We start from the raw sequence: 24635 nt of genomic DNA, 5'->3' as shown, positions 1-24635 counted from the left end.
CTGACTTGTGGCTTCCTGAATTGAGTCAGTCCATTCCAGGTTGGGTCCGCCTCTTTTCCCTGCTGACTTCCACTTTTCCTCGCAGGGGGAGAGTCACATATTCACCGAGTGGTTTACTGCTTTTCTGTTGTTTGGCTCTACTAATCTAGCAGGGGACAGAAAGGCTAAATGGTGGGAGCTGGCCCTTTAAGGGCCCCCCCTCCGCACGTTTTAACCCTCTCCCTCCTACTGAAGGGCACTAAGATTCTGCCAGAGCTCATTAGAAACAGCTGTTGGAAGCAGAGGCCCATTCCTGCAGCGGCCCCCTGGGGCCTCCTCGAATGCCTACCCCGCCCCGGCAGCCAATCCGGTTCCAGGCTGCAATTTTCCCCCGCTACCCTCCAAGACGGAGCAAATCTGCTCGCTGCAGACTGGGCCTGCGGAGGCAGCCGGCGGGGCTGCTGAGTCGGGTTGCAAACACTCGAGTGCAAAGTCAGACGGATTGCTTGCTGGGGCTTTTGCAACTTCTGCACCGAAGTTACGTTGGCTGTGGTGACGAAACTCCTGAAGAGCAGCCTCGGCGATGAGGGTTCCCATAAGACACCCACGCACCCTGCCAGTCCCTTATCAGAATCCGTGGTCTGATCCAGCAGGCCCTTTCTTATGTCCTTACATGGGTAAGGGGAAACAACAATAACCCAGTTCCAGCCTTGCGGGGGTCTGCAAGCTGCAGCTCTCCAGATGTTCATGGACTACAATTCCCATCAGCCCCTGTCAGCATGGGATTTGTAGTTCATGAACTGATGGGATTTGTAGTTCATGAACATCTGGAGAGCCGCAGGTTGCAGACCCCGTAGGGTAAAACTATACTCCTAATTGACACCCCCCCCCCATGTAGCACAGTAGCTAGACTTAGGACCGTACAGACCCAAGTTCCAATCTCTGCTCTGCCATGATAAATAAATCTAAAAAATAAATAAATTTCATCACCCTGAGACGGACACGGGAGCAGCAATTAATAAATCTAAAAAAATAAACATAAATGAAAACTGGCTGGTCGATGCCAGGCTGGTCATAGGCTCTCAATCAAACCTTCCTTGCAGGATTGTTGTGAGGATAGAACAGAAAAGAAGAGCACTTTGAAAGAGCACTAAATCAACAATGGGGTGTTGTGGATTATCCGGGTGGTATGGCCGTGTTCCAGTAGCATTTTCTCCTGACATCTCGCTTGCATCTGTGGCTGGCATCTTCAGAGGATCCTCTGAAGATGCCAGCCACAGATGCAGGCGAAACGTCAGGAGAAAATGCTATTGGAACACGACCATACAGCATGGAAACCTCACAACCCCCCAGTGATTCTAGCCATGAAAGCCTTCGACAAGACATAAATCAACAATAGTTACCCCACATGGCCAAAGGGCCCAGAGTGCAGTCTGGCAGTGCCACGGCCTCAACTCCTAACCAAGTCTCTTTATTGCCCTCTGGCCGCCCCACAGCAATCCAGTAAAAACATTCAAGTGATGCCAACCACCTGGCCCTGTGAGAACCAGAGATGTGCTCATGGCCATGGGCAGAGGGTTGAATGGGCGTGACAGCTGAACGTCAGACTCCACCCACTGGCTTTGTTCGCAGTCCGCCTTTCTCGCTGCCTCTCTGGCCATCCCACTGAAAGGGAAAGGGAGGGGGGAAATGAACATGGAGATTCCTTGTGCAGACCCCCAGTCTGTCCAGGTCAGACTTGCTTACTCAGCCTGGAAACAGATCTCCAGGGTCTCGGCCACACAAGGGTCTTTCCCAGCACCTTCTGCCTGATGCCTCCTCACCGGAGTTGCCGAGGACTGAACATGGGACGTTCTCCTCCTCTGGAGGTTTATTAAGCATTATGATTGAAGTCGATAAGATTGCGCATGGGGTAGGAAGTGTCGACTGAGAGAAATTTTTCTCTCTTTCTCACAATACTAGAACCAGGGGGCATACGTTGAAAATGCTGGGGGGAAGAATTAGGACTAATCAAAGGAAATATGCGGTCACAGGAGGTGGTGATGTTTGCAATATGCTGACACAGGAGGTGGTGGCAGCCACTGATCTGGATAGCTTTAAAAAGGGCTTGGACAGATTTATGGAGGAGAAGTCGATCTGTGGCTATCAATCTTGATCCTCCTGGATCTCAGATTGCAAATGCCTTAGCAGACCAGGTGCTCGGGAGCAGCAGCAGCAGAAGGCCATTGCTGTCACATCCTGCACGTGAGCTCCCAAAGGCACCTGGTGGGCCACTGCGAGTAGCAGAGAGCTGGACTAGATGGACTCTGGTCTGATCCAGCAAGGCTCTTTCTTATGTTATGTTCTAAGCAAAGGCCAGATGGCCGTCTGCCAGCAGGGCTGATCCACTGAACGTAGGCCAATCACGAGAAGGTGGGCAGGAAGGGCAGTCTCAGTGCTTGGCTCTTGAGGCCCTTTGTTACACGGCCAAAGTAATTCCTGACTTTGGGGTCAGGAAGCAATTTTCCTCCAGGCCATATTGACCAAGGATCCTGTAAGGCCCCTTCCACACATGCAGAACAATACACATTCAATCCACTTTAAATGCACTTTGAAGCTGTGCAGAATAGCAAAATCCACTTGCAAACAATTGTGAAAGTGGATTAAAAGTGCATTATTCTGCAAGTGCGGAAGGGGCCTAAGTTTTTTGGCCTTCCTCTGGGCAGGGGTCACTGGGGGAGTGGCGAGGGAGGCAGTTGTGAATTTCCTGCATTGTGCAGGAGGCTGGAGGGCAACCAAAATGGAAAAAGGTCTGGAGTCCATGCCCTACAAAAAGAGACTTAGGGAGCTGGGGATGTTTAGTCTGGAGAAGCGAAGGTTAAGGAGGGTCATGATAGCCATGTTTACATATTTGAAGGGATGTCATGTTGGTGAGGGAGCAAGCTTGTTTTCTGCTGCTCCAGAGACTAGGACCAGGAGTCATGGGTTCAAGTTGAAGGAAAAGAGATTCCCCACATAACATCAGGAAAAACGTCCTGACTGTCACGGCTGTTAAACAGTGGAATTCACTGCCTCAGAGTGTGGTGGAGTCTCCTTCTTTGGAGGTTTCTAAAGAGAGGCTGGACGGCCATCTGTCAGGAGTGCTTTGACTGTGTGTTCCTGCATGGCAGGGGGTTGGACTTGATGGCCCTTGAGGTCTCTTCCAACTCTAGGATTCTGTGAGTCTAACCCTTGAGGCCCCTTCCAGTTCTATGTCTCTGCATGCCAAGCAGATGATCTGCCTTTGAGCCACAGCGCCCCCTCAGGAAGCAACAAAAACCCTAGATCTAGTCAAATGGCATACAATCCCAGCAATCAGCATTGCTTATGTCATAATTTGTTCATGTTTCATACAACAGAAGGTTTAGCAGCAGACACTTCCTTTTAAAAAACTTCTATACCATTACAAGCACTTCTCAGCCAAGAACACAATTAATGTATTTAAAATGAGGATCAGGTCTCTTTCCATCAAAATGCCGGACAGACAACCAGCTACGGCTCCTTCTTGAGAGGTGCAATTTGACTATGATAGTCGATATACCCGGATCCCATCCAGGTTAGATTACTGTGCTTCACTGTACTGTACTGTACTTGGGGCCACCTCTCAAGTCCAGATTCTAGTAGCCAGGTTACTGATGGGGACTGGATATCAAACTGGCCACCTATTTGTTATCAGGCATCATTCAAAGTGCTGGTGCTCATTTTAAAGCCCTAAATCAGGGGTCTGCAACCTGTGGTTCTCCAGATGTTCATGGACTACAATCCCCATTAGTCCCCGCAGGGCTGATGGGAATTGTAGTCCATGAACATCTGGAGAACCACAGGTTGCAGACCCCTGCCCTAAATAAAGGGACCCAAGGGACTCTTTTCCTGTCCTGCTCTGCTCGCCACTCAAGATCATTAGCATAAGCCCTGTTGTTTGCTCCAGACTACAGGAGCGAAGCAAAGACAGGGCCTTCTCAGAGGTGGCCCCCGATCTGTGGAAGACCCTCCTTCTTAAGTTTACCTGGCATCTATTCTTATTAGCATTCAGACATCAGCTCAAAACATTTATGTTCACCCTGTCTAAAATTTTATCTCTCCCTGATGCTTGCCTGTGATCCCTGCATGCAAGCGGATGTTTTTATGGTCTGCTTTTATGTTCAAGGTTGAATTAATCGGCTGGGCTTTTATGAGTACAGGTTCTAACGAAGATGGTTTTACTCCAGGAAGATTTCTTATTGAATTATTTATTATTGCTTTATTGATTTGTTGTTTAAGTTTGTATGTTTTCTTCTTCTTCTTCTTCTTCTTCTTCTTCTTCTTCTTCTTCTTCTTAGCTTTCTTATCTGATAAAGCAGGCTAAAATCACAACATCCCTGCAAAGTAGGGAAGACATGACTTGCCAAAAGATTCCCAGTAATAGCCAACTAGAGATCTGAGCCTTTCTCAAAGGTTTAAATCATACATAAATAACATAAAAATACATGCCACCCACTGTACCTTTGCCTTTCAATCACTTCTCCTCCAGGGAAGAATCTCCCTCTTGATCTCTTCACCAAGCAACAACATCTGCTTCAAGACCCATGCACGCTGTAAAGGTTCTAAAGCATTGTTCTTATTTAAGATGCCTTCACAATGCAAACAGGAAGCCAGCTGCCTCAGAGAGATTCCACACATTCCCACCTGCTTGCTCACTGCAGGTGAACACCAGCACAGGTAAAAATTACATCCTTCAGCATACCTGGTACACCATTACTGAAATTCTCACTAAGGAGTGCCTGACAGGCAGAATTCCAAAGTGCCCAGATTCCGTGTTCTTTTTAATCCTGGGATTTCATAGAGTACTGGTGCCTTTCTTTTTGTCTCAGCACTTAAACAGCAAGTATCATCCACGTAACCTCAACAAAGCTCATTTTTATTTTGACCCAGGCAGGGAGACATTTTGGAAACCCTCGACGCGGCACATACTAATGGTGGAAAGATGGTGTCACGCTGAAGGTGACTAGTGGCAACCCCTCGTGGGGTTCTCAAGACAGGAGATCAACAGAGGTGGTTTACCATTGGCTGCCCTGCCCACCAACCCTCGGCTCCCAGTCAAGCAATAACCAGGGCTGACCCTGCTCAGCTTCTGGTATCTAACGAGTTCAGGCCAGTCTTGGCCATCCAGGTCATAAGAAGAGACCAACAGAGGTGGTTTGCCATTGGCTGCCTCAGCACAGAGACCCTGGACTTGCTTGGTGGTCTCACAACCAAGTACCAGCCAGGTTTAGATTCCAAGTTCTAACGAGGTCAGGACAGCCTGGGCCATCCAGGTCAAGACAACAGACCAACAGAGGTGGTTTGCCATTGGCTGCCTCTGCACAGAGACCCTGGACTTGCTTGGTGGTCTCACATCCAAGTACCAACCAGGTTTAGATTCCAAGTTCTAACAAGGTCAGGACAGCCTGGGCCATCCAGGTCAAGACAACAGAGCAACAGAGGTGGTTTGCCATTGGCTGCCTCCGCACAGAGACCCTGGACTTGCTTGGTGGTCTCACAACCAAGTACCAAACAGGTTTAGATTCCAAGTTCTAACAAGGTCAGGACAGCCTGGGCCATCCAGGTCAAGACAACAGACCAACAGAGGTGGTTTGCCATTGGCTGCCTCCGCACAGAGACCCTGGACTTGCTTGGTGGTCTCACATCCAAGTACCAACCAGGTTTACATTCTAAGTTCTAACAAGGTCAGGACAGCCTGGGCCATCCAGGTCAAGACAACAGACAAACAGAGGTGGTTTGCCATTGGCTGCCTCCACACAACAACCCTCAGCTTCCTTGGTGGTCTCCCATTCAAGCACTAACCAAGTCTTGCTCTGCCTAGCTTCCAAGATCTGATGAGGTTAGACTAGCCTGGGCCACCCAGATCAGGACTTGGCAGGTCCTCATCACTTTTCAATGACATCAGTAGGGACCCTTTGACAGAATATCAAAGCAAGGGATGCACAGGAGAAAGGCAGGGCCAGAGACCCAATGAACAGCCCAAAGTCACAGACTCCCAGGGTTACTTTGCCCATGCACACCCAACTTCGGAGTAGGTTTTCCCGATTCCCAAGCAAAGGAAGGAGGCTGTGGCTCCTTATTGGCGAGTCAAACTTGCCATGAGACTCCAGCTTGACAATACCACAATGTTGTTGACATACACATTAAAAAGCGATTTAAGAAAATGCTTTGGCTAACTGTAAGCATGCTCCAAAGGACCATTTACTGTTAACTGAGAAGTGAAGCACATCTGTTCCATGGCAGAGGGCAGGACTCAGCCGAGAAGGAGGCCCCCCCAGGACGAAATGAAGCCTCACGGTTACAGGCCGCTCCGGCTTTTGTGAACCTACTTCTTTATTGTCAGGCGGCTATAGCAGTAGAAGAGGCCCCATCAGGAGGGGCACAGAAGCAATTTGCTGGCTCAATTTGTCTTCCAAAAGCGGCAGTCCCAGCCCACCCCTGCCTGAGAGCTCGGGGGAAAAAAAGAACAAGGGGAACCAGTTTATTGGGCCTTTAAGATCCCAGTGCGTTTTATGATAAGTTTCATTAGGATCCCCTGACTGAGCTTATCATGAAACTATAGGATGAGAGATACCAGAAAGAATCTTTCCACAGGAGCTGCCCCCCTTCCTTGTCCTACATCAGTGATGGCGAACCTTTTTGAGACCAAGTGCCCCAACTGCAACCCAAAACCCACTTATGTATCACAAAGTGCCAACACGGCAATTTAACCTGAATACTGAGGTTTTAGTTTAGAAAAAATGGTTGGCTCCGAGGCGCACGTTACTCGGGAGTAAGCTTGGTGAAGCAACCGTGCAACACTTCGAATGGGTGAATCATGACCCTAGGAGGGTTTACTCAGAAGCAAGCCCCATTGCCAGCAACTGAGCTTACTCCCAGGTAAAGGATCATGACCAGGCTAGCCTAGATGTGTGTGTGTGGGTGTGTGATTTTACGCCCCCCCCCCCGATGAACTTTGTGCACGTGTGCCCACAGAAAGGGCTCTGAGTGCCACCTCTGGCACCCGTGCCAGAGGTTCGCCATCACTGTCCTACATCCTCTCCATCCTCTCAGTTGCTCAAACTTATGAAGGATCAAGGTATTTTATTTAGGAACCAATTTGCAGGGGTGGGCAAATCACTAGATACACAGCTGGGAGGGGGGAAATCTGAGAGCAAGAGTAATGGATGAGAGGTCTATCAGTAGCTACTAGCTGTGGTGACTACAGTGAACGTCCATGTTCACAGGCAGTCAACCTTTGAACCCCAGTGCCGGGAGGCAACATCAGGGGAAGGCCTGAGCTGGCCCCTGTGTGAGGCAGGGTGCTGGACTAGATGCACACTCACTGATCTAATCCAGCACGGCTCTTCTGGTGTTCTTAAAGGCCTTGGCCCGGGCGCAATGATCACAATAGGCAAGTTCCGCTGACAGTCTTTGGATGCACTAAAAATGCTCTTTTGTCAAAGTGCCACGTTGAACAACGCACACAATAAAGGTTTTGACATATGGTGCTTCAAACAGCTCCCTAAATGCAACTGGAGAATCGGGACTGGTGGAGGGGAGGGAGAACTGGGCAGGCATTAGGACCACAGTGGAGCAAAGAAGGTCCAGGGAGTGGCTGCATATTACTTATTTTATTTATTTATTTATTTATTTGTTTGTTTATTAATCTTATATACCGCCCAACCCCCGAAGGGCTCTTCAGCATTGAGGTTCTTTCTTTCTGTGAGACAAGGTATACCAGAACTCAGCCACACAGCCTGGAAAACCCACAACAGTCACTTGATTCAGGCTGTGAAAACCTTTGACAATCCAACCCTTCCATTCCTTGCTCCAGATATATTTCAAAAAAGGCTTATGGTTTGTCTTGATGCTTTTAGCCAACAACAAGGGATAAAGCCAAATACTTTGCAGAGAAGGGAGGATTTGAAAGAGGAAATATAAGGTGATTGCTACTTAACTTCCGGGAGGGAATTCAAGGCATAACGGACAGCAAGGAAGAAGTCACAAAGGGCAGGAATCAAAAAATAAGCCTTAGCAAACCTAGACCTGGCCTGTGGGAGACTTCTAGGAAACCCAAGGATACCAGCAAGTGGTAAATGCAGTAGAACAAAGTGAAAGGAAGGTAGAATGAGGCGGATCAGTCCCCTCAGCTTGGATGCATGCACAGAGAAAATATCCTTGGGTAAGAACCACCACCTACATGAATAAGCCTAAAAGATGAAAAGATTGGAAAATTACTAAGGGCAAAACTGCCAGATAATTCATCCTTAGTTCCTGACTCCAAAGTAACAGGCGGGATCTCAAAGTTCCTGGAAAGGAACCAGCCGCACAAGGGGCTTGCTCATACCTGCCTCCCAATCCACCTCCTGCAGAAATACAACTCGAAGCAGCCACCTCCACTGGCACAGATGCAACAGTGTAGAAATGTGAAATTTCCAGAAATCTGAAGGCTTTTTTTTTAAGTAGAAAAAATGGGTGAAGAAGAGATCAAATTACTCAAAACAGAGATGCGTGAACAGTTTGCTTCCTTCTTTTGGGAATTATATAAAAAGGAATCAGTAACAGAAGAAATAGAGCAGTATATAAAAGGAATACGTGCAGATAAGTTCACATCTGAACACAGAGATACACTGAACCGTTATGATTCAGGAAATATTGAAAGCTGCACAGAGACTGAAAAAAAGACAAAGTGCCAGGCCCAGCAACGTACGACACGTGGAAGGTAATTTAATATTAGCACTGCAGAAAGTTATGAATATTTATGATTTGAAGTTTAATATTACCATTGCAAAGAGAAAACATTGCCTTCACCATGGCAAGGAGCATAGACCACACTGATACACAGAGAGGAAATGGTCCAAGATTACAATTTTACAGACCCATCTTATCACTGAATGTGGATGATACACTTTTTATCTCAATGACATCAGAGGGGGTGCCAATGCAATCTTAAAGGGGGGGTAGTTGAAGAGCATCCGGGCTGTGGCCAGTAAGCAAAAAGTGAAACTGGTCCTTTCCTTATGCACTATGTATTACAAAATTAATTTAAACAGATCTGACTGGGGTGCTGTGTAGTTTCCGGGCTGTATGGCCGTGTTCTAGCAGCATTCTCTTCTGACGTTTCGCCTGCATGGGGGCAAAGCTGTGGGGGGTGGGGGGCAAAGCTGTGAAGATGCGGTGTGGCCCCCGGCACCAGCATAAATGCCATTTATGCCAGCGTAAGGGCATTCACGCCAGCACAGAGGCACTAACACCAGTGTTGTAAGTAACTAACTAGTCAGTAATGTTTCATTTGTAGGCTGCCCTTCTTCTTCTGAGTTCAGGGGGCCTTCAACAGTCCAAGGTACTGTTTTACACATTGCTTCCAATGTTTAAATCCAATTTTACAGCACTGCATCACATATCGTAACATTCCATAACTTCCTCACGTCAAATCTGGTAGGTGGCATCAGTATTCAAAGACCTGTTCCTATAGGTAAGGAGTCACAGGATGGCTGATGTCAGAAGAAAAGGGGGTTGGCGAACTGCATGGCAGCAGAATGCCCACGCGCCCACACAGCCATGGTTTCCAGCGCTCCTCCAGCGCAGGAGCCCATGCCATGCCAAAGGGGGTATTTCTGGGAGCAAAGGCAGTTTTTAGTTCCCTGAGCCCTTTCAGCCCAGGAACGGGCCCATTTGCTCGTGCAAAGAGACAGACAGAGCTCTTTGTGCTGCACAAGAAGGAGGAGGAGGAGGAGGAGGAGGAGTTTGGATTTATATCCCCCCTTTCTCTCCTGCAGGAGACTCAAAGGGGCTGACAATCTCCTTGCCCTTCCCCCCTCACAACAAACACCCTGTGAGGTAGGTGGGGCTGAGAGAGCTCCGAGAAGCTGTGACTAGCCCAAGGTCACCCAGCTGACATGTGTGGGAGTGCACAGGCTAATCTGAATTCCCCAGATAAGCCTCCACAGCTCAGGCGGCAGAGCGGGGAATCAAACCCGGTTCCTCCAGATTAGATACACAAGCTCTTAACCTCCTACGCCACTGCTGCTCAAGGGATTTCACAGAGGTCAGGGGGGCATCGCATTTGGCTTGCTGGCCAGGCCACGGTAAGCCTCTTAGGAAGCAGCACTGCCGCATTGTCCCTGGCTGTGCCACACCTACCCCCACCCCCCTTAGGATTGCATTGTTGAAGACAATTATGAAATAATATGAGTGAAGACACAAGAGGAACTGCAGAGATGGACTACTCTAAACTAAACATTTCACAACTAGAAAGAATCTCCAAAATACAAATTTGCCAAAATTAATTAAAAAAAAAATTCAGATGTCACCAATCTGTACACTAGAAAAAATAATGCTCTCATAACGTTTGGAGATATAAAAAGCTCTCAAGAAGAAATCCAGTCTCAGCCCAAAATGAAGGATGAAGGCAAAAAAAGAACAATGGCAACTATATTTTCAGTTAGTGCCAAGATTTTAAAAGGACACTCATACAGTAAGAGGGGTAATAAGGGAACTGACTGAATTGGAAAGGGTGATAATTCATCTATTAGGGCAGATTTACAAGCTATTGCTTCAATTTGACACAGAAACAGAACAAGTTGAAACATGTATGGTTAGATGGATGCAAACATTCAAGGAAGAAACCGGTCTCCTACACTGGGAAACCCTTATGGACAAAAGATTTTAAAAATTACAACCAGTCAAACATTAAGAGAAAATTGGTACAATATGTTTTACCAGTGATATAGTATTCCAAAGGATATCGAGAAAAGGCGCAAGTACTATAAAGGGGAATGTTTGAAACGTAAAGACGCGCACAACGCTCTTTAACATATGTGATGAGCGTGCAAAAAGACAAAAAATACTGGAAAGAAATACATGCTGAAATCCAGAAAATTTTTTAAATTAAATGTGCTATGGAAGCCAAGAATATGCTAATAGGCTTCATCAATTATTGTTTATTGACTAGTATATCAATGTTTATTACCGTATATGTGTATTCTTTCTTTTCTTTGTCTTTTGGTATAAATAAAACTTGTTCTAATATAGTATTTAGGTTTTTTTCTTTTTTTCAGCTCTGCTTCTATTAAAAATAAAATCTTCTAAAAATTAAAAATGGAATAGGGGGAACTGAAATATATGCAACGCTTGCTATTTTGACAAAAAAAATGTTATTTTACTGTCTTATCAACAAAAACCATCATTGACAACTGCCAGTGCAACCCTAAACAGAGTAACTCCAGTCTCAGGCCACTGAAATGAATGGGCTTAAACTGGAGTAACTCTCTTACAGGATTGCACTATTAACCTATCAGTTTGAACTCTATGGCACAGTGGTGGAATTTAAAAGGGCAAGTATCCCTGTGTTCTGTAAGAAAAAAGGGCCAGTGTGCCCACTACTTGAGAGAAACCGCTGTGAATCGCGATACTGACGTGCTGTGCCCTAGGCTGCATTCAACTTTAATTCTTGCCATCTGAGAAGCAGGGAAAATAAAAGTTGAATGCAGAAAACAAATCCCGGCGGTATGCCAAAAGAAAGTCTATTATTTGGACAGAAACACTCAGCCACCAAAGGGGGGAGGGCCAATCTACCCTTGGAAGCAGCGTGTGGCTACATTGGCAGGTTTGCCCCCAGCAGGGTCTGCAACCATGGTGGCAAACCTATGGCACTCCAGATGTTCATGAACTACAATTCCCATCAGCCCCTGCCAGCATCACATAGGTTTGCCATCACTGTTCTGCAACCTGCGGCTCTCCAGATGTTCATGGACTACAACTCCCATCAGCCCCTGCCAGCATGGCCCATTTTGCCGTGCTGGCAGGGGCTGATGGGGTTTGTAGTCCACGAACATCTGCAGTGCCATAGGTTCTCCACCACTGGTCTGCAACCTGCGGCTCTCCAGATGTTCATGGACTACAACTCCCATCAGCCCCTGCCAGCATGGCCCATTTTGCCGTGCTGGCAGGGGCCTGTGGGCTTAGTCCACCGAACATCTACCCAGTCACCATAGGTTCTCCACCACTGAGGTCTGCAACCTGCGGCTCTCAGAGGGTTCATGGACTACAAATCCCATCAGCCCCTGCCAGTATGGCAGGACTGTTGCCCGATGCTGGCGGGGCCTGATATGGTATCCATGAAACCTCAGGCTTTCCCGGGAGGTGAGCAACTCCTTGGCGCTGGGATCAGCCCCAGACACGGTGCCCGCACCCAGTGCTCCTGCTGCATCTGTGGCTGGCGAGACGTTAGGAGCGAGACCCACCAGACCACGGCCACGCAGCCCAGAAAACCCACCAGAACCAGTGGAATCCGGCCCTGAAAGCCTCCCACCAGACACTTTGTATTACTGTTTGTGAATAAGCAGTTAATGCTACCCTTCCAAGTTTTGGAGGGAAAAAAGTCCATTCGCCCTCGTTGGGGGAGGGGGGGGCACGCGATTTGGAGTCTTCTTTGCAGCCCTCCCCACTGCCAGGCTGCTGGCCTCCGGGAGGTTGGCAACTCTCGCCAGTCCCCCCTCCCCCTCCGCCTGCCCTACCTCACGGGGTTCTTGGGAAGATGGCGGGGGGGGGGGAGAGAGAGAGAGAGAGAGAATGGCCTCATTTACCTCAGAAAGGGGGCGGGGGGGGGGGTTTCCGGCCAAGACTTTCCCCTCGAAACAACCTTCTTTTTTGTGTTAATGGCGCCTCTGGCCGAGCAGCCTCCAAAACATTACTTCGCAATCCGCCGCTGGGGCTATTTTCCCTGAGGGGGGAGTCCCCGCCGCCGCCGCCGCCGCCGCCACCTACCGCCAGTAGGCCCAGCTAGGCCGCAGCGCCGCTCCCGCGCCCGGCGGCTCCCGTCGAGTAGGCCTCAGCCTCGTCGTGGCGCAGCCGATTTCCCTCCGCCGACCGACGGCCAGGCGACGCTCCCAGCAGGGCCGTCCTCGGGGGGGGGGGAGGGGGAGGCAGGAGACTACACTTCCCGGCGTGCCGCGCGCGGCTCCGGGCTCGGTGGGCGGGACTCCGCCCCCGCCCACTGAGGTGTGTTCCCCGTCGCCGTGGCAACCGCCGAGCGTTCTGATGGGCGGCGCGAAGGGAGCCGGAGGGCGCGGGCGAGCAGAGATGGTGAGCCCGCCTGGGAGGGGGAACCCGCGTCCGGGTGCACGTGTGAATGGGGCACTGGAGGGGATCTGGTCTCAGGGCGCGTGCACGGGGAGGCTGGGAGGGGGTGACTAGCTGCCGCGGGGAGCCCGGCCAGCAGATGCCGTCCTCGCCCCGCAGGGACGGAGAAGCGGTAAGGCAGCAGCAGGGTGCTAGAAGGACGGGCCCCCGGTGCGAAAGGTGCGCGATCTTGGACCCCGGGGTAGGGGATGGTGGTCTCAGGCAAGGAGGAGCCCTGGCCCCGGAACTGCCTTGGGCTTGCCCAGGGTGGAAGCTGTGGGGGAGGGTGGCAGCGGCGGGACCCCTCCTCCCTATAGGCCAGGCTGCTGGTGTAACCTCTACCTATGGGTTCTGTGGGGCAGAACTTGGAATGAGTTTGCAACAACACATTTTAAAAACAAAATGGTTTACTTTCTTAACATATATATATAACATCAAACACCAACATTTAACAAAGGCCCCTGGTGGGCCACTGCGAGTAGCAGAGAGCTGGACTAGATGGACTCTGGTCTGATCCAGCTGGCTTGTTCTTATGTTCTTATGTTCTTAACATCACACTTCAAGGTCCTGTTCAGGTTTCATTTCAAGTCCTTCTAGTTACAGTCTTCTGATATTGCCAAGTCCAATTCTTATTTATTTATTTATTTAGAGGAAGAAGAAGAAGAAGAGTTTGGATTTATGTCCCCCCTTTCTCTCCTGCAGGAGACTCAAAGGGGCTGACAATCTCCTTGCCCTTCCCCCCTCACAACAAACACCCTGTCCAAGGGTGGGTGGGAGCTGGGAGGCCTCGAGCTGTGACTAGCCCAAGGTCACCCAGCTGGCGTGTGTGGGAGTGCCCAGGCTAATCTGAATTCCTCAGATAAGCCTCCACAGCTCAGGCGGCAGAGCTGGGAATCAAACCCGGTTCCTCCAGATTAGATACACGAGCTCTTAACCTCCTACGCCACTGCTTAAATTTATAGGCCGCCTCATCCCCAGAGGGCTTCAGGAAGTGACTCACAACATGGGTGTTTCCAACAGCAATTTAATACAGCATAAAACTGAATCCAATTAAAACACAACAGCAGTTAAAACAATAAGTAAATTAAAACAACAAAATTGTGTAGAAACGTGCACCTTGGTAGCCCGATCTAAAGGCAAAGAGAAAGAGAAAGAAAGAGGGAGAGGTAGTAGGCAGGGCTGGGATGGAATGAGACCCAGCCAAGGTGAATCCCAGACAGGCAGCTTTGGTTGCAGGGTGGGTTGGCTCCTGGGAGACTCAAGGGCTTGGTGAACAGGATTCCAACATGATGAAGGTTTCCAGGAGAACTCTCACCCATTACAAACATAAAAAACCCTGAAACAATAAACTCCAACATTTACAACATAGCAAAAATAAACAACTCCCTTCCCACTAGTTCCCAATAACATTGCAGTTACTTTAACAAGGTGTTAAGGGCTTATACCAACCAAGGTCCGAGTCTGGTAGCCTTGTCTCCTCCGAACTACATGAGCTCCACTTGGCCTCCTGCTGTTTTGATTCTCCACCCCTTTCTGGGTCAACCCATTCTGAGCATGGGGGTTACACTGGCAGAGAGTGGGTGGCACAGGAGGGTCAGGGCATAGTCCAGCAGAGATGGCGTGCTCTGCAGAGGGCGCTTCCACTCCCAATGAGGCCGCTGCTGGGAGGCAAGAAGGGAGGCGCAACTGTGGAGCGGAAACGGCTTGTTCTTCAGTGGGTGCGCCCCACCCCTAGATGGGGCTGGAGGGCACCAATCGGGCCAGCAGCACCCGTGGCTCATTCTGCAACCTGTGCTCCACTCTCCCTTCAGGCTTTTGCTAGAAGGTGGTGGAAGCACAGTTGCCCGAAAGGGATGTGTAAGGTTGTGATTTAGTTAGAGTTGTTGGTTCGGCCTTGGAGGAGATTCCTCCGGCGCGTTGGGCTGCTTGCCCAGCGCAGGTGTTATCGCTCGCTTAACCTTGCTTTCTGTCTGTGTGAAACTGCCGCTGGTTTATGGGAATGAGTAATTGTTTATGTCCAGTTCTTGGCGGGAAGAGAGGCCCGTAAAAGCGGCCGCCCGACAAGAAGTGAGGAGTTAGATTACTACATTGCCTGTAAGAGTCGATCCTTGAAAGCCAACTCATTAAAGAACTGTGAGGGGCTACTTTTTGGACTGGACCTTGCTGAGGATTCCCTTACAGGATGGCTTGTTCCGCAGCATTGGTGCCTGTGTCCTTCCGTTAGGCCGCTGCTGCTAGGAGGTAGGGGGTGCTGAATTGCCCGGAAGAGGTGGCTTGTCCTACAGCTTTGGTACCCGTTCCCTAATTAGGCTGCTTGTAGGAGTTGGGAGAGGCTGAATTGCCTAGAAGAGATGGCTCGTTTTGCAGTGTTCATGCCTATGCCCTGATTAGGCTGCTGCTGGGAAGTGGGGAAGAGTTTGGATTTATTTACTTGTTTGTTTGTTTGTTTGTTATATTTATATACCGCCCTCCCCTTGGTTGGTATAAGCCCTTAGTTGGTATAAGCCCTTAACACCTTGTTAAAGGCTCAGGGCGGTTTCCATCAACAATAAAAGTTTAAAACATCGTATATATAATTTATCTAAAATACACTTAAAATAGTGTAAACTATAGATGGCTTCCAGCTCTTCTATTCCCCTTTATGAACCCACGGGGAGGCGGATGTTTTTATGGCTAGTTGACATCATCCCGAGCTGGAGGCAAGCGCCTGGCCGGAACAGGTCTGTTTTTACAGGCCCCTGCAGGCTTCTGTAAGTCCCACTTGAGTCCCACAGATCTCACCTGGAAGCCTGTTCCCACCAGGTAGGGAGCCAGAGCCATAGAAGCCCTGGCCCACTTGTAGGGAGGCCAACCCAGGATGGCCAGGGCCAGGGATCACCAGTAAGGTCCATCCTACTGAGCAGGGAGAGCCTAGAAGGGCAATATAGGGAGAAGCAGGTCCCTCAGATAAGCAGGAGACCAAGGAATTGTGAATGGCTTTAAAGGGCAATACCAAAACTTTAAACAAAACTTTATATCCTCCCTTTCTCTCCTGCAGGAGACTCAAAGGGGCTGACAATCTCCTTGCCCTTCCCCCCTCTGTAAACACCCTGTGGGGTGGGTGGGAGCTGAGAGCTCTGAGAAGCTGTGACTAGCCCAAGGTCACCCAGCTGGCGTGTGTGGGAGTGCATGGGCTAATCTGAATTCCCCAGATAAGCCTCCACAGCTCAGGCAGCAGAGCTGGGAATCAAACCCGGTTCCTCCAGATTACAGCACACCTGCTCTTAACCACTACATCACTGCTGCTACACCACTGCTTCTCTCTGTGAGGGGAGAGAAGTGCATACTTCTCATTTCTCACCCCCCCCCCCAAAAGCTCCCTTCATCCAAGAAGAGCCTCATGTCCAGCTGCAGAGAAGGTTCTAGCAGGGCCCATGGCTGTCACACTGCTGACAGACGTCTGAGGGGGGATATGATCGAAGTCTATAAAATTATGCATGGGGTTGAAAATGTTGACAGAGAGAAATTGTTCTCTCTTTCTCACAATACTAGAACCAGGGGGCATTCACTGAAAATAGGGGCTTGGACAGATTTATGGAGGAGAAGTCGATCTGTGGCTCCCAATCTTGATCCTCCTTGATCTGAGACTGCAAATGCCTTAGCAGACCAGGTGCTCAGGAGCAGCAGCAGCAGCAGAAGGCCATTGCTTTCACCTCCTGCACGTGAGCTCCCAAAGGCACCTGGTGGGCCACTGCGAGTAGCAGAGTGCTGGACTAGATGGACCCTAACCCTAACCCTTCCACTGGTTTCCCCTTCCACTGTAGACTCCTACACTGTTCCTCAGGAACAATAATTTGGATTGCTCATGAGTTGCAGGGGAGGTGGGAATTAATGAAAATCTCATTTTGTATCATAAATGAGTTACACCAGTGAAAAATAACCTCGTGTTTAATTTCCAGATTTCCAGGGGTGGCATGCAAGGGAAGGGGAGGGTGGGGAGAGAGTGAGGAGTGGCATGCAAGGGAGGGGAGGGGGGAGGAGACCCGGCATCTGGACATGGCCCACCCACCCTAATGGAGGGAGGGGGAGGGGAAGGAGGGGAGGGGTGGCATGCAAGGGAAGGGGAGGGTGGGGAGAGAGTGAGGAGTGGCATGCAAGGGAGGGGAGGGGGGAGGAGACCCGGCATCTGGACATGGCCCACCCACCCTAATGGAGGGAGGGGGGGGGGAAGGAGGGGAGGGGTGGCATGCAAGGGAAGGGGAGGGTGGGGAGAGTGAAATTGGCATGCAGAAGGGAGGGAGGGAGGAGACCCGGCATCTGGACATGGCCCACCCACTAATGGAGGAGGGAGGGAAGGGAGGAGGGTGGCATGCAAGGGAAGGGAGGGTGGGAGAGTGAGAGTGGCACTGCAAGGGAGGGAGGGGGGAGGGCCAGCATCTGGACCTTAGCCCACCACCTAATGGAGGAGGAGGAGGGAAGGAGTGTACGCAAAGGAGGGAGTGAGGAGTGGCATGCAAGGGAGGGGAGGGGGGAGGGCTCGTTCTTATGTTCAGCAGACTCATTCTTATGTTCCTATGTTGTCCTGAGGCCGCCTCAGCTCTCTTTCTTGTGTCTTTTGCCTTTTGCTAGCCCAGCCAGAGAGATGTACGCACGATGGAGTCGCAGTAAAGCTTCCATGCAGGCTCCTCCCGTGGATTTCTCCTTCCGGGGGATCAGCTTCGTCCAAGGTACAGTATGACTCTCCTCCGCCCCGACTTTTTACAGGGCTTTGCTGAATGCGTCAGCTTAAACTTCGAAAGATCTCAAGAAAAAAATGAGTGTCAGGCAGTGGACGGGTGTTCCTGGGTGGCAGGTAAACATACAATAATGCTAGAAGTCATACCAAGTCCATAAACAAGAGTACAGAATACATCACGGTAGGGCAATCGATCAAAAACTTTTTGCATCATCACAGCAATGTATCATGCAGCCAAAGGCAGTGCTCCCCCTGTATTTTCTCTCTCCCATTTAGATGGGGCCACCATGGCACACTACCTGTATTGCTTAATAAACCCTGCTCAAGGAGAGGCCATAATGCTTTCGCCAGGTTTAATGTTATGCCTTCTGCCTTGTTACATGGCAGATTTAATAAGCTTTTGAAAAGGCTAAAGATTGTGCCCAATAGCGATGGCTCCAGTTGAATCTCTGGCCCACCAATTTACTACACTGTCTCAGACTCAAGGAAATCAGATCCAAGTATGTGAATCTTACTCCTTTACATTTACCCCAGCTCCCGGTTTGAGTGGAGATTACACTGCATGTTGGACAGCCCTGATCCCTTCTCTCTGTATGACAGTGGCGAGACTTTCCTCTCCCTGGAAATTACTAAGTACATTTCCTTCGACCTAACATTTATTTCCTGTATTGTATATGCTTTTTAAATCCGTTTTTTTTATTATTGTTGTACTGTTGTCTATGCCAATAAAGGCTTGCTATGAATATGACATATCTAGTCTGGAGGAACCAGGTTTGATTCCCAGCTCTGCCGCCCTGAGCTGTGGAGGCCTTATCTGGGGAATTCAGATTAGCCTGTGCACTCCCACACACGCCAGCTGGGTGACCTTGGGCTAGTCATAGCTTCTCGGAGCTCTCTCAGCCCCACCTACCTCACAGGGTGTTTGCTGTGAGGGGGGAGCCCCTTTGAGTCTCCTGCAGGATTGTGAGCTCCTTTGAGTCTCCTGCAGGAGAGAAAGGGGGGATATAAATCCAAACTCTTCTTCTTCTATTCCCCCAGTATTCAAAAGTCCTCCTCCATAATTTGTCAGGTGCTGTAAATCTTCACAGTCCTTTCACGGTGCAGGAACCAATTAAATCTGTAATCCTATGGATTTGGTTGGTCACTCACTGCCCAAGAGTTCTCCTTCACTGAAAGGCTCTTATGGAGGACTAGTGATATATGTACGTCGTTTATTGTTTGCCGACTTTGAAGACTGGCGCTAATATGTCTTAATAAATTGCTGAGACGGCAAGTAAATAGCCTAAAATTCCAGAGAAAGAAAAGCAGCGTTGGCAGCATCGTGCCAGTGGAGAGGACAAGACGGCACAGTTGTGGCTGGCAGAGCAGCAATAATTATAGGGTCAACTTGCAGGAATTTTCAAAGGGAACAAGGGGCCAGTAAATCCAGGGTGAGAGTCTAAAGAAGTGAAGGGCCTTGTGGATTTCCTATTTCTGAGTTAGCAGGGGAATGGGGGGCGGGGGGGGAGAGAGTGTGGCAGGAGCCTGAATAGTAGCAACAAAAGCAAATTGCATCCAGACCGGCAACTTCAGAGGATCTGAAAGCAAGTGGAGTATATAAACCTGTGGGATGTCCCGGGTGAATTGCAAATGGTTCTTTCTCCCACCCTGGACATCCCACAGGTATATCTGCCCTTGCCTCCAGATCCTCTGAACTCTCAGCTCCCACAGAATACTGGAGTCAGTGGTGGGATCCAAAATGTTAGTAACAGGTTCCCCACGGTGGTGGAGATTCAAACTGTGGCGGTAAGCGCCAGGCTGGGGCCCGAAGTGAGAACCTTCATGAGGCGTGGCCAGGCATTCCCGAGGCCCGAAGGGCATTCCCACTAGGCGGGGCGCTGGCAAAGGGCAGCAGCCGCTTCACGCGTGGGAATCCGCCAAGGCGGGAAGCAGGAATGCTGCCCAGGAGGCGCAGGCTACCACGCGCTTGCCCAGTGCACCTCCTGCTAGACTACTTCAAGTCCTGCAGCGCTGCTGCTGGGAAGGGAGGGTGCCAACTCAGGCAAAATCCGTGGCTTAGAAATCACCAATGGTATTGTAACCCTTTCTCGACACACACCAATAATTAGTAACCTGCTCTCCGGAACCTGTGAGAACCTGCTGGATCCCACCTGTGGTGCAGGTGAAACATCAGGAGAAAATGCTACTGGAACACGGCCATACAACCCGGAAAACCCACAATGCCCTATTAACCTAGGCTGCTTGGTGGCAGCCCAACGCACGACACACCAGTCCTCAAGGAGCTGCACTTGTTCCCAGTTTGCTTCCGGGCCCCAATATAGGAAGTAGGCTTCGTCCTCCTCTACATTGCGGCTCTCCCCTTCCAGCCCCATTCTCCCCAGCCCTCTTCTCTCCCCAGACAATACTGTGGAGAGGAACCCATGCCCTGGCAGAAGCCCATCAAGCGGACGGAGAAAGGCCTGCTGCTGACCCAGTCTGTCCGCCTCAACAACAACACGCTCAATGACCTGGCCGAGTTGACGAGCATCATGACGCAGCTGCTGGATCGCCCGGAGGACATCTACTGGATCGACCTCTCCTTCAACGACCTGCCCACCATTGACCCGGTACCCATGCCAGCTTCAAGCGGCCTCAGGCACCCCGAGCGGGCACAAGCAAGGAGGGAGGAGGGGAAGGGCCATCGAGTGGAAGCACAGGAGATGCGTGGGGAAAAGTCTGCAAATGCCCTTGGAGGAGGATCCGCAAAAAAACAGGAAGAGGAAGTTCAGTGTCCATTTGTGGAACATATTTTTACACGTCCTTCAAAGAGCTCAGGACAGAGGTCTTCAACATGGTGCCCGTGGGTGCCGTGACATTCACTGGCACCTTTCCTGATGTCCACCAGTTGTTTTTTGGAAAATGGGTGGGGCTTCTGCCCAGTACGTTTCTGATTGGCCATTGGAGATTTGGTTAGAATCCTAGAATCTTAAGAGTTGGAAGAGCCCCCAAGGGCCATCCAGTCCAACCCCCTGCCATGCAGGAACACACAATCAAAGCACTTCTGACAGATGGCCACCCAGGAGCAGCAGTGGCATAGGAGGTGAAGAGCTCGTGTATCTAATCTGGAGGAACCGGGTTTGATTCCCCGCTTCTGCTGTCTGAGCTGTGGAGGCTTATCTGGGGAATCCAGATTAGCCTGTGCACTCCCACACACCGCCAGCTGGGTGACCTTGGGCTAGTCCACAGCTTCTGAGGGCTCTCTCAGCCCACACCCACCTCTCCAGGTGTTTGTTGGCGGGGGGGGAAGGGCAAGGAGATTGTCAGCCCCTTTGAGTCTCCTGCAGGAGAGAAAGGGGGGATATAAATCCAAACTTCTTCTTCTTTAAAAACCTCCACAGAAGGAGACTCCACCTCACTCCAAAGCAGTGCATTCCACGGTCCAGCAGCCCTGACAGTCAGAAAGTTCTTCCTAATGTTTAGGTGCAATCTCTTTTCCTGCACCTTAAATCCATGACTCTGCATCCTAGTCTCTGAGGCAGCAGAAAACAAGCTTGCTCCCTCTTCGACATGGCATCCCTTCAAGCATTTTAAGCTTATGGCTACAGTGTCCCCCCTTAACGCTTAAGCTTCTCCAGACCTTCAACATCCCAGCTCCTTAAGTCTAAGTAGGCATTGGACTCTCCAGACCAACTGGCCATTTTGTAGCTCTGCAGATGATTTAAAACGATGCTTTGAAACAGCTGCCATTTTGTGGCTGTCTTCAACTTCGGTGGCAACGTTCACCATCCTTGTCGGAATTTCAAAGGTGCCTGCAGGGTCAGAAAGGTTGGGAACCCCTGCTGGATTTGGCTGTGCTGTCCTCGGTTTTATCCTCACAACCCCCCCTGTGAGGTAGGCCATGTTGAAAGAGGCCCAGCAGCCCAAGAACAGCCAGCAACTTCATGGGAATGGGAGGGCTGGAAACCTGGGTTTCCTTTGGGCCTAGTCCGAAGCTGTAAACTTTGCACCATGCTGTGCCTCGCTGCCTTTCTCCCCCTTCCTAAGACCTTGTTGTCTGTCTGTTTCCAGGTGCTGATTACTTATTACAACCTTCACAGCCTCAACCTCCATGGGAACAGCATCCACCAGCTGGCAGAAGTCGACAAACTGGCCGTCCTCCCCCACCTGCGCAGCCTCACGCTGCACGGAAACCCCATTGAAGAGGAGAAGGGCTACAGGTAAACCCCACAAATCTGAGGAAGGCGGGGCTCTGGGGGTACTGAGCGGCCATTGCGTGGTGAGACAGGTACCCCTCCGCTCTTCAGCGGCTGGAAGGCTGCAGCATTTGCATTCCTGTAAAAGTGCCCGCTCTGACCTCAGCCAGGAAAGTGCCCACCTCTGCTCAGGGCCCGTGTCAGAAATGGCTTGGGGAGAGCCAAGTCAGTCACGCCCTCGCCACATGGCTATCGTCTCCCACTGAACATAAGAACTAGCCTGCTGCATTAGACCAGAGTCCATCTAGTCCAGCTCTCTGCTACTCGCAGTGGCCCACCAGGTGCCTTTGGGAGCTCACGTGCAGGATGTGAAAGCAATGGCCTTCTGCTGCTGCTGCTGCTCCCACGAGGCACCCTGAGTCCCTGCTAAGGACATTTGCAATCTCAGATCAGGAGGGATCAAGATTGGTAGCCAAGAGATGCGACTTCTCCTCCATCCAATCTGTCCCAAGCCCCTTTTTAAAACTATCCGGGTGAGTGTGCATCACCACCTCCTGGGGCAGCATATTCCAAACACTTGATCACGCGTTGCGTGAAGAGAAATTGTTTCCTTTTATTGAGTCCTAATTCTTCCCCAGCATTTTCAATGGATGCCCCTGGTTCTGAAGTATTGTGAAGAGAAAAAACATCTGTCAGCATTTTTTCTACCCCATGCATAATTTTGTAGACTTCAATCCTATCCCCCCTCAGCCGCCTCCTCTCCAAACTAAAGAGTCCCAAACGCTGCAGCCTCTCCTCATAAGGAAGGTGCTCCAAGTGCTCAGAAGGAGCTCAGAAATGACCGTGCCTCTGTGCCTTCCCCCAGGAACTACGTCATCTCCACTCTGCCCAACCTGAAGTCCTTCGATTTCCAGGCGCCATCCGCATGACTTCACGACCGCTTCCCACTGCACCGTGTGGCTTATGAACACATCAAGCCCAAGAAGATCCGGAAGAGGCTGAGCGACTACTGATAGCCCAACTCCTCCACTTGCCTGGAAGTCGGAAGGGGCCCCAATGCCCCCCCCCCAAAAAAAACAGCCTAGTTTAAAAATAAAGCATAGAGGAGTTTAGCATTTGTGGGAGCACACAGGCTCACCACTGGGGTAAAAGGGAGAGAGGCGCAAATGACAGGGCACACCAGTTAGGTTTTTCGCCGAGCCACAATGTGCCAAACGGCATCTCTGCAAGTTTGCACAATTTTGTATCTGCTTTTTGCACATCACAAAAATGGAGCAACTTCCCCTTAATCTTTTCTTTCCAGTGCAGAGGGGAATGCCTGCCCCTGAGCCCTCTGGGCAGAGAACGAAGTGCAGGAGCATAACTAGGAGGGTGGGAAGGAAAAGAACGACAGCAGGATCCTCTGAGGGGACCGGCGTGCCACACCCTTCCCTGCCACGGTTTCTTCCACGAACAGGTGAGACTTCCCAGGTTCTGCCATTACTCCTAAATGCAGGGCCCTGCCAAAGGGAGTTCTCCTCGGGAGCCATGGATACTGTTCCCACCAGGGATAGAACCAACCACCACCGGTCTACCAGGAGAACTTGTCAAGGGCCCCTGCAGCAAAGGAGCCTACGCCAAACAGCTGAGGAGGAAGAGCCCGTGCACGGCCACACCTGTTCAGTTCAGGACACAACCTTTTCGGACAATTGTGCCTTGGGCAGCGTCCCTCTTTCATATCAGCCAGCTGCATTTTCAATAAAGAGCGCTTGAGTAGTATATGTAGCCCAGCCAGCCGTCGTCACACGGAGAAGAGGAGGAGTTTGGATTTATGCCCCGCCTTGCTCTCCTGTAAGGAGTCTCAAGGTGGCTGACGAGCTCCTTTCCCCGCAACAGACATCTCGCGAGGTTAGTGGAGGCGGGAGAATTCTGAGAGAACTGTGACTGGCCCACAGTCACCCAGCGGGCTTCACGTGGAGGAGCAGGGAAACAAACCTAGTTCACCAGATAAGAGTCTGCTGCTCATGCAGAGGAATAGGGCATCAAACCCGGTCCTTCAGATTAGGGTCCATTTGCACTTAACCACTACGCCAGGGATGGCGAACCTTTTCGAGACCAAGTGCCCAAATTGCAACCACAAACCTGCTTATTTATCGCAAAGTGCCAACCCGGCAATTTAACCTGAATACTGAGGTTTTTGTTTAGAAAAAACGGTTGGCTCCGATGCGTGCATTACTCGGGAGTAAGCTTGGTGGTAGTCGGTGGCTTTCCTTTGAAGCAACCGTGCAACTCTTCCAACGGGTGAATCACGACCCTAGGAGGGTTTACTCAGAAGCAAGCCCCATTGCCAGCAACCGAACTTACTCCCAGGTAAGGATGCGCTTTGGTTCTTATGAAAATCGGTAGGTGGGGTTTAACAGAAGCCTTCGCGGTTTACCTCGCTGCTTCCCCAAAACTAGGTCTTAGGTTTAATGCTAATAATCGAGCCCAGTGGCCCAGGCCAGCCTAGATGTGGGCGGGGGGGGGGCAATTTCCCCCCACATGACGAACTCTGTTTGCGGTGCCCATAGAGAGGGCTCTGAGTGCCACCTCTGGCACCCGTGCCATAGGTTCGCCACCACTGCACTGCACCGTGTTGGAGGGGATGC

The 24635-nt window shown here is 50.5% G+C and overlaps 2 protein-coding genes across 2 annotated transcripts in view; one reads left to right on the top strand and one right to left on the bottom strand.

Moving 5' to 3' along the window:
- NUMA1 (nuclear mitotic apparatus protein 1) overlaps positions 1-12925 on the bottom strand; it is a 94157-nt gene extending 81232 nt beyond the window's left edge. The window contains 1 exon segment of the mRNA XM_048493973.1: positions 12769-12925. The gene's annotated coding sequence lies outside the window, so the exon portion shown is untranslated.
- Positions 12926-13006: 81 nt separating this feature from the next.
- On the top strand, positions 13007-23766 carry LRRC51 (leucine rich repeat containing 51). Its single transcript, XM_048492620.1, has 5 exons — positions 13007-13086; positions 17731-17828; positions 20235-20442; positions 21884-22032; positions 22874-23766. The coding sequence occupies exons 3-5, from the start codon at positions 20257-20259 to the stop codon at positions 22935-22937; spliced, it is 399 nt and encodes a 132-aa protein (XP_048348577.1). The 5' UTR covers positions 13007-13086; positions 17731-17828; positions 20235-20256; the 3' UTR covers positions 22938-23766.
- Positions 23767-24635: the final 869 nt, after the last annotated feature.

Source organism: Sphaerodactylus townsendi, linkage group LG04 (genome assembly GCF_021028975.2).
Source record: "Sphaerodactylus townsendi isolate TG3544 linkage group LG04, MPM_Stown_v2.3, whole genome shotgun sequence".
Taxonomy (NCBI): Eukaryota; Metazoa; Chordata; class Lepidosauria; order Squamata; family Sphaerodactylidae; genus Sphaerodactylus; species Sphaerodactylus townsendi.
The sequence above is the reverse complement of the archived record's forward strand: the minus strand, read 5'-3'. Positions and strand labels throughout refer to the sequence as shown.